The following is a 13,043-nucleotide window of genomic DNA, read 5'->3' as shown; positions in this document are numbered from 1 at the left end:
GTGGGGTAGAAGGAGGGAGGCCGGAGGCGGGGACCTGGGCCCGGGCGGGGACGCCGCGGCGGGGAGGCCATGGCGGGGCCCGAGCGCTGGGGCCCCCTGCTCCTGTGCCTACTGCAGGCCGCTCCAGGTAAGGGCGCGGGGCCGCGGGAGGGCGGGGGAAGAGGGCTCCCCGGGCCGGGCCGCGCCCACCCTCGGACCCGGAGCTCCCGGGACAGGCAAGGGGTCCGCAGCCACCCGAGCCAGGTGAGAATCTGCCCTGCCTACGCGCCCCCAGTTAGCTTCTTCCCAGGACGGAACAGAACCGGGTCTTTGAAATTCCTCTCCCGCAGGAAACTAATCCAGTTTCCTAATGCTTCCAGCTTCAGGAGAACAGGAAAAAAGACAGCGACAGTTTTATACTGCATCTTCTTTTTTAATAAAGTGCTTTTTAATGTTTCCTAAAGAAAGCACTGATCCCTGTGTGAAAACCACACTCGACCCTAAAGTGTAGGCAGTAGGGAAGGTGGGACCGATTGATGTCCCTTCCCATTCCTGCCAGGCCTCCGGTGGGACAGAGCTCTGGTTTCGCCTGTGCCCTGCTTCCTAACAAGACACCTTTTTTCCCCCACCTCTACTGTTAAGTAAGGTGTCGGTACAAAATTCCTCGCCGTAGGACCCAACCACCAAACCTCACCGCCCACCACTCCAACCAAAGCAGGGAGGAGAAGGTCCAGAAATTGCCCCCAGATATTTTCCTAGTCTTGTACTCACAGTTTGAAGAGCTGGTAAGGTCCCTGGGCGTAATCCAATCATCATAAAAGTCAATATTTATTGAGCAACTTCTTTGTGCCAGGCGCCACATTATTCTAGAAGCCTCACAGTCCAGCCATCCTAGGAGGTAGATATTATTGTCACTTTTCCGATGGGGAAACTGAGGCTCTGAGCAATTCAGGGAATTGCTTAAGAAGGACGGCAGAGGTGAGGCACACAGAAGACAGAAGATGGGCTGAAGCAAGCCTGGCTAGGTCTGGCCTCTGGGGTAGGCACCTGGGATAGGCTGTCCATCCACTTGGTCACCAGGCCAGCCAGGGATGCCCCAGGCCACAGTGCCCACAGCAGCGTTCTCTGTGGCTGATGAGGAGCAGTGTACCTGTGTGTGGAGGGAGGGTGGGGTCTTCTGTTCCCCTTTCACTGTCAAGCCCAGACCTTCTTGTACTTTCATCTGATAAATATTTAATATACACAACACTGACTGTGGTGCGATGATTTAGGAGTAAGTACAGCCAGATCTACGTTCAAATACTGGCTCCTGTGTAGCCTCAGGCAAGTTAGTTAGCATCTGTCTCTAAGTCTAGTGCCCTTTCCATGGAAGCAGAATGAATGACACCACCCCATAGGGTGGTCTGTCCCAAGGATCACTGAGGTTTTGCGTGTAAAGAGCCAAACTAGTGCCTGGCATCCTTTGAAGGCTTCACAGAGGAAAGTTACTCTAGCTGCTGTTTTTCTCCTGTGACCTAGCTCGAATATGGGGACTGTCCTGCCGATAGGATACCTTGAAAACAGCCTGGTCTCCTGTTGGTCACCTGTTAGGAAGTCCAGAAGCTGGGAGTAGTAATAGCACTAGCCTCGTAGTGATACAGTCCCAGCTAGAGGACACAGGATAAGGTAGAAGCAGGCACCCACTTTTGGGTCTAAAAGGTCATGGGTAGGCATCCCAGGCTGGGGAGAGCCATCCGTAGAACTGGGTCCTCCCTCCCTGATGCCGTTCTACAACCTGTATGGATTTCCATCATGGCCCATGGGACATTTCAGGGCCCTGAATTCTCCATGGGACCATGAACTCCTATAGGGCAGGAATGAAGCTGTGTTCTTTGAAATCCCTGGCATACCGTGGTCAACAGATCTTGTTTGACTAGTAGTCAACAGATGGAATAGTTGGAATCATAAAGCTGAATAGACCCCATGAGAACCTGGAGGACAAAGTACGGTCAAGAGCTCGGACTTTGGAGTTGACTAGGCCTGAATCTGATTCTACAACTTAATAGCTGAGAGGGCCTTGGTTTTCCCACCTGTAATGATTATAATTATTATAATGAATACCTGCCTCCTGGGGATGTGGTGAGGATTAAAAGAGAAAGTGCAGGTAAACTGTTTAGCACAGAACCTGGCTCATAGAACACAGCACACATTAGCTGCTATTATTATTATTCTTTTATTTATTTATATATTTTGAGATAGAGTCTCACTTTGTCACCCAGGCTGGAGTGCAGTGGCGCAATCTCGGCTCCCAGCAACCTCTACCTCTCGGGTTCAAGCAGTTCTCATGTCTCAGCCTCCCAAGTAGCTGAGATGATAGGCATGCACCACCATGCTCAACTAATTTTTGTATTTTTAGAAGAGACGTGGTTTCACCATGTTGGCCGGGCTGGTCTCAAACTCCTGACCTCAGGTGGTCTGCCTACTTCTGCCTCCCAAAGTGCTGGGATTACAGGCGTGAGTCACCATGCCCAGCCTTAGCTGCTATTATTATCATCATCATTATCATCATCATCATCATCTCCTTGTAGATATGTCAAGGAAGATTCCCTGGAGGAAGGGACATTTGAATCAAATATTTCAAAGACTAGATGGTGAATACCAGGCAAAGACAACTGGGTTTAAAAACATCCAGAAGAATGCAGTGGTTTGGCAACATAGAGAAGGAAGATTACCTGGTGAGCCTGTAGGGTAGCTGTTGGGGAGAGAGCAGCAAGATGGCCTGGCCAGGCCAAGCCACGTCAGGCAGGGCCTCACACACCTCAATAAGGAGTGTGGACTTTATTCTGAGGCCAAGGAAAGGGCATGAAACTGGGGAGTGGTGTAATCAGATGCGTATTTCAGAAGATGAGGATTAACAGAGAAGGAAAATGTGCCATGGAGGGGAATAGAAGTCAGTTAAAGGTGGTCAGGGAAAGTGTCCTCGAGACAGTGACATCAAAGGAGTGTGAAAACAGCAAAGGAGTGAGCCAGGTGGATATCCAGGGGTAGAACTGTTAAGGCAGAGAGAACAGCATGAGGGAACAGCATGTGCAAAGGCCTGGAGTTGGGAGTATGGCTGGGGTGCTCCAGGAAAGGCAAAAAGTCCTGTGTGGATGGAGATATGGGAGCAAGGGAGGGGTGGTGGGTCAGATTGGGTAGGGCCTTGGTGGTGATTGTAAAGACTTTGGAGTTTAGACCAGGCGCAGTGGCTCAGGTCTGTAATCCTAGCACTTTGGGAGGCCAAGGTGGGCGGATCACCTGAGGTCAGGAGTTCGAGATGAGCCTGGCCAACGTGGTGAAATCCAGTCTCTACTAAAAATACAAAAATTAGCCAGGTGTGGTGGCACATGCCTGTAATCCCAGCTACTCTGGAGGCTGAGGCAGGAGAATCACTTGAACCCGGGAGGTGGAGGTTGCAGTGAGCTGAGATTGTGCCACTGCACTCCAGCCTGGGTGGCAGAGTGAGACTCTGTCTTGAAATAAAACAAAAATAATAAAGACTTTGGAGTTTACCTGGAGTGAGATGGAAGCCTTTAGAGGGCTGAAGCAGAAGAGGAACATGATCTGATGTTCATTTTTAATCCTTCCTGCTATGTAGAGAATGGACTGAAGGCAAGATGTTTTATATATTTGTCTGTTTTTTAGAGGCAGAGTTTTGCTCTGTTGGCCAGACTGAAGCGCAGTGGCGCAATCACGGCAGCCTTGAACTCCTGGGCTCAGGCAAAACTCCCACCTCAGCCTCCTGACTCTCACCATTGTACCCTGCTAATTTTTTTAAAAAATTTATTTTGTAGAGATGGGGTCTCACTATGTTGGCCAGGCAAGTCTTAAATTCCTGGTCTCAAATGATTCTCCTGCCTCTATCTCCCAAAGTGCTGGGATTACAGGTATCAGCCACCATGCCCGACCTGTTTGTTTTTTAAAAAAGGGGAAAAAGCCTTTTAATAGTATGAGATGTTTTCTGGTGTTTCTACCATAAAGCTCTTTTGTAAATCAAAATGAGAACGTAATTATAGATAGGGCAGTGATCTTAGACTATGGTGCAGACTTTTCATCTTACATTTGGGCTCATGAATTTTAGTATAACTGATTATGACAGTGTTTCTTACACAGTTATGATCTAGAGCAGAGCTGAAAACAAAATAACACATACCCTACGTCAATATGTTCTTCTAGTAATATCTGGGCTTGGATGAACCTGCAGAAGTAGGTAAAGCTGTCAGATATTTTCTTAAACCAACAGAAAAAAATGTATATGACAGATGTTGTATTTATTTATTTATTTAAGCCAGAGTCTCGCTCTGTCATCAGGCTGGAGTGTAGTGGTGCGATCCCTGCTCACTGCAACCTCCACCTGCCAGGTTCAAGCGATTCTCCTGCCTCAGCCTCCTGAGTAGCTGGGATTACAGGCATGCACCAACACGCCTGGCTAATTTTTGTATTTTTAGTAAAGACAGGGTTTCACCATGTTGGTCAGGCTGGTCTCGAACTCCTGACCTCGGGGTCTGCCCACCTCAGCCTCCCAAAGTGCTGGGATTACAGGCGTGAGCCACCACGCCCGGCCTGTATTTATTTTTTTTTACTACTATGGAGTCCAATGTGAAGTTCTCATAACTAGGCAAATACATTGTTAACATGTAAGCACATCTAGGTATAAATATGCACATAGTCCATTAATTACATCAGGGGAATTAAAAACATACTTTTAAGTTAAAATGAATTTTCAGGGAAAAAAAACTGTATTCACAAATCTGAAATGTGAGTACAAAAATGAAATTGTGAAATAAATAATACAGGTGTCATCTAAACTTCCATAGTAACATGCCTGCAAATGTGGATTTAGTGATCTTCTACCCTGGGACAAGGGCTTTTGAGAGCCTCCAGCTAAATTAGGGTTCCAGTAGCAGACTGGCTGGCAAGCCTGCCCTAATGAACAATGCTGGCGAGCTGGGCGTGGGTACTCACAGTGTGCCCTTCATGGAATACTTTTTTTTTTTTTTTTTTTTTTTGAGACGGAGTCTTGCTCTGTTGCCCAGGCTGGAGTGCAGTGGCATGGCATGATCTCAGCTCACTGCAACCTCGGCCTCCTGGGTTCAAGCAATTCTTGTGCCTCCGCCTCCCAAGCAACTGAGATTACAGCCCTGTGCCATCACGTTCTGCTAATTTTTGCATTTTTAGTAGAGATGAGGTTTCACCACATTGGCCAAGACTGGTCTTGAACTCCTGACCTCAGGTGTTCTGCCTGCCTCGACCTCCCAAAGTACTGGGATTACAGGTGTGAGCCGCTGCGCCAGGCCCATGAAATAGTTCTTACCTGGCGGACAGCCTAATGGCCTAGCTGTCTAACCCATGGCTGGGGGTCCTTCACACTTGTTTATACTGGCAGACGTCCCTGTGACTCTTGTCTGATCCATGTCCAAGTTTATGCCTGTCTGACCATTGCTCTGGCACTGGGAGCCAGCCTGTGTTCCCGGCAACCCAGGGAAAACCAGGCCTGGGCTGCGCCCGGGTTCCTGAGACAGAAGGTGCAAATTCAGTACACCACCTCAATGGGAAACAAGTTCAAAGGCTTATTACTTACAGATCCTGAGCAGGGAGGGCGCAATGAGTAGGGGGGGTCATCCTCCATGCTGGGCTACATGAAGCAATAATGAAGAGTCAGGCAGAAAGAAAGTGAGAGCTTGTGGCAATGGGAAGTATATTATATAAGGGACTAGAGTGTGGGTCAGGTTAAGTTTGAGGGCAAATATTTGAATGGTCCCTTTAAAGGAATGGGTGGGAAATGGGGAGCCCAGTTTGCCGGGAGGGAGAGATGCCTCTAAGTTCTTATCTCTGGCCACTGGCTTGGGCCATCTGAACGTGGCATCTACTTCTAATGCCTAGGCAGCAACCTTTGCTGTGTCATCTGCCTTACACAAGGTTGGAAGCAGGGAGACCAGTCAGGAAGCCTTTGGTGCAATCCATGTTATTTACTCAGCAGATATTTATTGTGCACCTACTATGTGCTGGGGCCATGGCAGGCAGGCTCTGGAGATGTGGCTGAGAACAGGACAGAGCCCCTGGTCCCTGATAGCCTCAAGGCTGCTCCCTCCTGGAGGCCATTAGGTTCCTGTTCCGTGGTATTCTGCTGGAACCCACAGGTCCCAGAGTGTACAGGAGCCTCCCCTCCTGGTGCAGGGTCTTCTCTCATGGCCCAAGGGCTGCAGTACAGCCAGTCAGTGGCTCCTGGTTCCTCAAACTCAGTGAGCATCTGCCTGCCCTTTGTGCTGCCCCTCAGCTTGGGATGGCCTGAGTCAAGACCAGCCAGGAGCTACAGGCTTCATGACCCCTTTCTTTCCCCCAGGGAGGCCCCGTCTGGCCCCTCCTCAGAATGTGACGCTGCTCTCCCGGAACTTCAGCGTGTACCTGACGTGGCTCCCAGGGCTTGGCAACCCCCAGGATGTGACCTATTTTGTGGCCTATCAGAGGTAGAGAGGACTCTCTCGGCTGGTGGATGGGAAGACTGAGGGGGCGGGTGGGGGCTGGAGGGGCTTCCCTGGGGCAGCTGCACCCAGTGTAGGCAGCATTGGCTAGCTCTCTGGGCCCCACGGGAGATGGCATGTGGCCGGCATTTGGAGAGAGGCTTTTGATAAAGGTCTGGTGGTGGGGAAGATGTTGAATGAAGAGCAGCATACACGTGACCAGTCTGCCGGGGCGGGGGTAAGTCTTGGAGGAAAGTTGGTGTAGGGCATGGATGGAGCTGTGGGGGCCAGAGGATGAAATTCTCAAGTGGCTGGATGAGGTGCTTGGAGCTGTCCCAGCTGATCAGTGAGGCAACTAGATACACGGCAGAGGAGCTGTTACCTGGGCAATTAGGCATCCCTGAATGATCACACTTTTTTTCTCTCTTTTTTTTTTTTTTTTTTTGAGACAGAGTCTTGCTCTGTCACCCAGGCTGTAGTGCAGTGGCTTGATCTCGGCTCACTGCAACCTCCGCCTCCTGGGTTCAAGTGATTCTCCTGCCTCAGCCTCCAGAGTAGCTGGGATTACAGACATGCGCCACCACACCTGGCTAATTTTTGTAATTTTAGTAGAGACGAGGTTTCACCATGTTGGCCAGGCTCGTCTCGAACTCCTGAGCTCAGGCGATCCACCTGCCTCAGCCTCCCGAAGTGCTGGGATTACAGGTGTGAGCCACCGCGCCTGGCTGAATGGTCACACTTTTCCCGATGGGATCATTCTCAATTTGGAAGCCCAGGTGGCCACGGCGAATCCAGAGAAATCTGACAATGGAAGCAGATCCACCATCTTCGAACATAGATGGGAATCGTTCGAAGTTCTTTAGCAGGACAGTGAGATGATAGAAGCAGAAGCTCGGGAGGACTCTCCTGGAGTTGGTGAGGAGGGGAAAGCAGGAAGGGGAGGAGAACACCGTGTCCTCAGGACCCATCCTGTGCCAGGCCAAGGGCTAAGGGCCCTAGGTGAATATTTCACTTCCTTCTCCCAATGTGACCAGGCAGGCTCTGTGTTTTCCTCATTCTAGAGGTGAGAGGATTGAGCTCAGAGGGTGCTGTGTCTTGTCTGAGGAAGGACGTCATGGAGCCAGAAGGGGAACTCAGGTCTGACTCCAACACTTGTGCCCTTCCTGTTTCATCACGTTGTCCCTCCATGTGTGGAATCCACATGTGAGTGATGGGGGCCTGGCTTGGGCGGGGACAGACTGCAAGAGAGCTTTCAAAAGCTAGAGCACTATCAGGTGGCAGAAAACAGCTGATATTTACTGTGTGGCTGGCACTGTGTCACACATGTAATGAAGTTAATCTCACAACAGCTCTGTGAGGACAAGTTCAGTACGTCGCTTTACAGAGGAGGAGACTGAAGCGCCAAGGGTGTATTTTGCTCAAAGTCACACAACTGGGTGTAGTATGGCTGGAATAAATTTATTAAGGAGTTGAAAGTCTATCCTCTAGGACCAAGCATGGTGGCTTACGCTTGTAATCCCAGCACTTTGGGAGGCCAAGGTGGGTGGGCAGATTGCTTGAGTCTAAGAGTTCGAGACCAGCCTGGGTAATATGGCGAAACCCTGTCTCTACAGAAAAAATGTAAAAAATTAGTGAGGTGTAGTGGTGTGTGTGCCTGTGTTCCCAGCTACTTGGGAGACTGAGGTGGGAAGGATCACTTGAGCCCAGGAGATGGAGGTTGCAGTGAGCTGAGATCACACCACTGCACTCCAACCTGGGCAACAGAGCACGATCCTAAAAAGAAAGAAAATCTATCCTCTGGACTTCTATGATATTTTTCATCTCTTTCATACTTTTTAAACAACTGTGAGGGTTGTAAAATAGTGATATTCTAATTATATAATTTTTTTCATTTGTTAGTTGGAATTATTTTATAAAGAGATGTATCCTTTCATCTGGTATTTGATATCAATCATACTATTCAAATAGGCAAGAGAAGATAAATGCTTGGTTTTTTTCCTTTATCAATTTTCAAGATAATGAATTGGTTCCTTATCATCTCCCAAAGGTGATCGCTAGTTTATTATTATTGTTATGAACTCAAGCATTTAAATATATTTGGTGGTTTCAGTCTATTGCGACGTACTGTGGTCACTGAAGCTTGAAGTGCCCCATCTTTGCCCAGTGGGAGTCTCATCAAGCTTGCTCCTGAGTTCTTTTAACTTGACCCTAGCGGTCAAGTTAAATCTTTCCAGATTTAACAAATATCTTCCCAGGTGTCTGTTATGACAAGATGTTCCAGGTCCCTCTGGTACAACTCCTGACCTAAAACCTGCAGTCGGCCATTTCTCCATTTAGTAAGAAATGGTTATGAAGACTGTAATCTGCATGCTAGCTATGCTGATCACCACTTAGCTATTGCCGTTGGTCTTTTCAGCGAACAGGGTGATGTGTGCATACCACATAGACACACACATAGACATACTTTTTTTTTTTTTTTTGAGATAGAGCTTCACTGTCGCCTAGGCTAGAGTGCAATGGCATGATCTCGGCTCACTGCAACCTCCGCCTCCTGGGTTTAAGAGATTATCCTGCCTCAGCCTACTAAGTAGTTGGGATTACAGGCGCCCAGCACCACGCTCGGCTAATTTTTGTATTTTTAGTAGAGACGGGGTTTAACCATGTTGGCCAGGCTCATCTCAAACTCCTGGCCTCAAGTGATCTGCCCTCCTCGGCCTCCCAAAATGCTGGGATTACAGGCATGAGCCATCGCACCCGGCCTACATGTACATAATTTTTAAGATAAAATGCCTAATGAGTTTATAATGGTGTTTCCCATCTGAATTTAGTTCCTTAGGATTTTTTCCTGACTTCTATGTTACATCTGTATTTTCTTTCTTTCACATTGAGAATCCTGTTTCTCAAGGACAGGGGAGATGATAGGACTAGAATGACCTATAATTACTCATTTTCTTTATCCCAAAACACATATACTTGCCTCTTAATAGTTTCTTGCTCTTTTTGCCCAAAGGGTTTGTGATGGTTAATATTAGGTGTCAACTCAATTGGATTGAAGGATGCCTAGATGGCTGTTAAAGTTTTGTTTCTGGGTGTGTCTGTGAGGGTGTTGCCGGAGGAGACTGACATTTGAGTCAGTGGACTGGGAATGGAAGACCCACCCTCGCTCAGTGTGGGCACAACCCAACTGGCTGCCAGGCTGGCTGGAAAGCAGGTGGAAGGTGGTGGGATAGCTTCGCTTGCTGGGTCTTTCAATTTCCTTCCTTCTCCCATGTGGGGTGCTTCCTTCTGCTCCTCCTGCCCTTGACCATCACACTCCAGGTTCTTTGGCCTTTAGACTCTTAGACGTAAGTTAGTGGTTTGCTGGGGGTTCTTGGGCGTTTGGTCACAGACTGAAGGCTGCACTGTCGGCTTTCCTGGTTTTGAGGGTTTCAGATTCGGACTGAGTCACTATGGCTTCTTTCTTTCCCACCTTGCTGATGGCCTATCGTGGGACTTCGCCTTGTGATCGGGTGAGCCAATTCTCCTTAATAAACTCCCTTTCATATACACATATAACCTATTAGTTCTGTTCCTCTGGAGAACCCTGACTAATAAAGGGTTGTTGCTTCTTCTTTAAAATCTAGTAATTTTATTTGACTGTGTGTTGGTATTGCTTATTCATTCCGAGTTGATATTTTTAGGTACTCAATATTCTCGCTTAATACATATTTCCAAGTCATTTTTATTTTAGGAAAATTTTCTTAAATTATAGTTTTAGTATTTGTTCTATTCTCTTCTTTTATTTTCGTCTTTAGGGACTCATATCATTTGTATGTTAAATCTTGTTTTTCTGTGTTCAGTATTTGTCTTTTGGGCACAGTGACTCACACCTGTAACTCCAAGACTTCGTGAGGCATAGGTAGGAGGATCGCTTGAGCCCAGGAGTTGGAGACCAGCCTGGGCAACATAGTGAGACCCCGTCTCAAATTAAAGAAAAAGGAGAGAATATTTGTCTTTTTCTTTCACATGCCTTTTATCTGTCTATCTATCTACTATTCTGCTCTCTAAATGAAATAGGTTTCACTCTTGATTTTTTAAAAAAGTGTGTGCTTTCATGTGTGAGATTATTCAACATCTCATTTGTAACCTTCCTCTTGGTTACGTTTATTTTTTCCTGAAACTCTAGTCTGCCTTTAGCTGACATGTTTGTAACTAAGAATACACATTTCTTATTATAGCCTGCCTTGCTGAATTAATTCCAATTTTCTTTTAAAACCAACATTATTGAGTTAAAATGTATATAGAATAAAATGTTCCCATTTTAGAGTATACAATTTGATGAATTTTGACAAAAGTATGCACCCACATACCCAACCACCACAATCAAGATGTAAGACATCTCTATCACCCCAGAAAGTTCCCTCATCCACTTTGCATTCAGGCCTCCTCTAGATCTAGGTAACCTGCTTTCTGCTTTCTGCCACTGTGGATTAAACTTTGCATGTTCCAGAATTTCATATAAATGGATGCGTATAGTATGTACCCTTTTGTGTCTGGCTCCTTTCCCTCAGCATGTTTCTGAAATTCACCCATATTGCTACATGTATTCGTAGTTAATTCCTTTTTATTGCTGAGTAGTAATGCTATTGTATGACTACGTATGACATTTGTTAATCCATTTTCCCGTCAGTGGATATTTGGATTGCTTCCAGTTCTGGGCAGGTATTCATTTGCTAGGGCTGCTATATGCTTGCCCTCTAGAATCCCAAAATATGTGTCCTTCTCATATGCAAAATACATTCACCCCATTCCAACAGCCCCAAAACTGTTTTTTATTTTTGTTTTTTGTTTTTTTTGTTTTTTTTTGAGACAGAGTTTTGCTCTTGTTGCCCAAGCTGGAGTGCAATGGTGTGATCTCGGCTCACTGCAACCTCCGCCTCCCTGGTTCAAGAGATTCTCCTCCCTTAGCTTCCTGAGTAGCTGGGATTACAGGCGTGCACCACCACACCCGGCTAATTTTTTATATTTTTAGTAGAAATGGGGTTTCACCGTGTTAGCCAGGCTGGTCTCGAACTCCTGACCTCAGGTGATCCACCTGCCTTGGCCTCCCAAAGTGCTGGTATTACAGGCGTGAGCCACCGCAACTGGCTAGCCCCAAGACTCTTGACCCATTTCAGCATCTACTCGAAGTCCACAGTCTCATCTAAATCAGATATGGGTGTGACTGGAGGTGTTACTCATCCTGAGGCCAAATTCCTCTCCACCTATGGACCTGTGAAACCAGACAAATTATGTGCTTTGAAAGTAAAGTGATGGGACAGGCATGGGGTAGACTTCCCCATTCCAAAAGAGAAAAATAGGAAAGAAGGAAAGAGTGACAGGTCCCAAGCAAGTCTAAAACCTCGCAGGGCAAATTCCATTAGATTTTAAGTTTCAAGAACAGCCCTCTTTGGCTCAGTGCTCTGCCCTCTGAGCCCACTGGGGTGGCAGCCCCATCCCCTTTGCCCTGGGTGGTAACCCTACCCTCGAGTCACTGGCTAGCAGCAGCCTAGCCTGCTGAAACTACGGAGGGGACAGTGTTGCCTCCAGGTCTTTGGTGGTAGTGACAACCCTGCTGATCTCTGAATCATCTTCCAGGTAATTTTTCCCTATTCTTGAAGGATATTGTGTGTTCACAGCCAAATAGCTCCAGTTCTTGTCCCTTCCTGTAGAATCCTAGAAGTCCGACAGCCTTCCTTCATTCTGTCCCATCTCCGTCCCCTTTAGTCAAAGCTGGCAGTGCCTCTGCTGGTATAATCCCATCAGGATTTCTAATTTCTGCTTAAATGGCTGATTAAGTCTATGAGTTGCACCTCTGATCTCTGTCAAAAGGTTGTTCTAGCCACAACCTTAGTGTCCTCCCCAGAACATGCTTTCTCTCTCTTTTTTTTTTTTTTTTTTGGAATGTGGATAGGCTGAAAATTTTCCAAAGCTTCAAGTTCTAGTTCCTTTTTGCTTACCAATTCCTTTCATATATCTCTTCTCTCACATTTTACTATAAGCAGTAAGAATAAACCAGGTTGTACCTTCAGCATTTTGTTTAGAAACCTCTTCAGCTAAGCATCCAAGTTTATGTCTTTTAAATTCTCTTTTTGCTGTTTATTTTATATTATAATTTTTGAGATGGCTAGCCAATGATCTTTTAACTTCTAATTTCTGCAAAACACTAGAAGACAATTCAAGCAGTTCTTTTCCACTTTATAACAAGGATCACCTTTCCTCCAGTTTCCAATAACACATTCCTCTTTTCCACCTGAGACCTCACCAGAATCACCTTTAATGTCTATATTCCTACCGATAGTCTTTTTAAGGCAATATAGGCTTTCTCTAACACGCACTTCAAACTTCTTCTAGATTCTACCCATTATGCAATTCCAAAGCCACTTCCACATTTTTAGGTATTTGTTACATCAACACCTCATTTCTGGTGCCCAAATCTGCATTGGTTTGCTAGGGTTGCCATAACAAAGTACTGCGGTCTGGGTAAACAACAGATTTTTATATTCTCAAAATTCTGGAGTTTGGAAGTCCAAGGTCAAGGCATTGCTAGGTTTAGTTTCTCCTGAA

At 46.7% G+C, this 13,043-nt stretch overlaps 1 protein-coding gene across 1 annotated transcript in view; it reads left to right on the top strand.

Moving 5' to 3' along the window:
- Window positions 1-13,043, top strand: part of IFNLR1 (interferon lambda receptor 1) — a 33,178-nt gene continuing 20,135 nt past the window's right edge. Inside the window, exons 1-2 of the mRNA XM_050791489.1 lie at window positions 1-127; window positions 6,341-6,464. Coding sequence (XP_050647446.1) covers window positions 70-127; window positions 6,341-6,464 — 182 coding nt within the window. The 5' untranslated portion in view covers window positions 1-69. The remainder of the gene's footprint in view (window positions 128-6,340; window positions 6,465-13,043) is intronic.

This window comes from Macaca thibetana, chromosome 1, assembly GCF_024542745.1.
Source record: "Macaca thibetana thibetana isolate TM-01 chromosome 1, ASM2454274v1, whole genome shotgun sequence".
Taxonomy (NCBI): domain Eukaryota; kingdom Metazoa; phylum Chordata; class Mammalia; order Primates; family Cercopithecidae; genus Macaca; species Macaca thibetana.
This window is presented reverse-complemented; position numbering and strand designations above follow the sequence as displayed.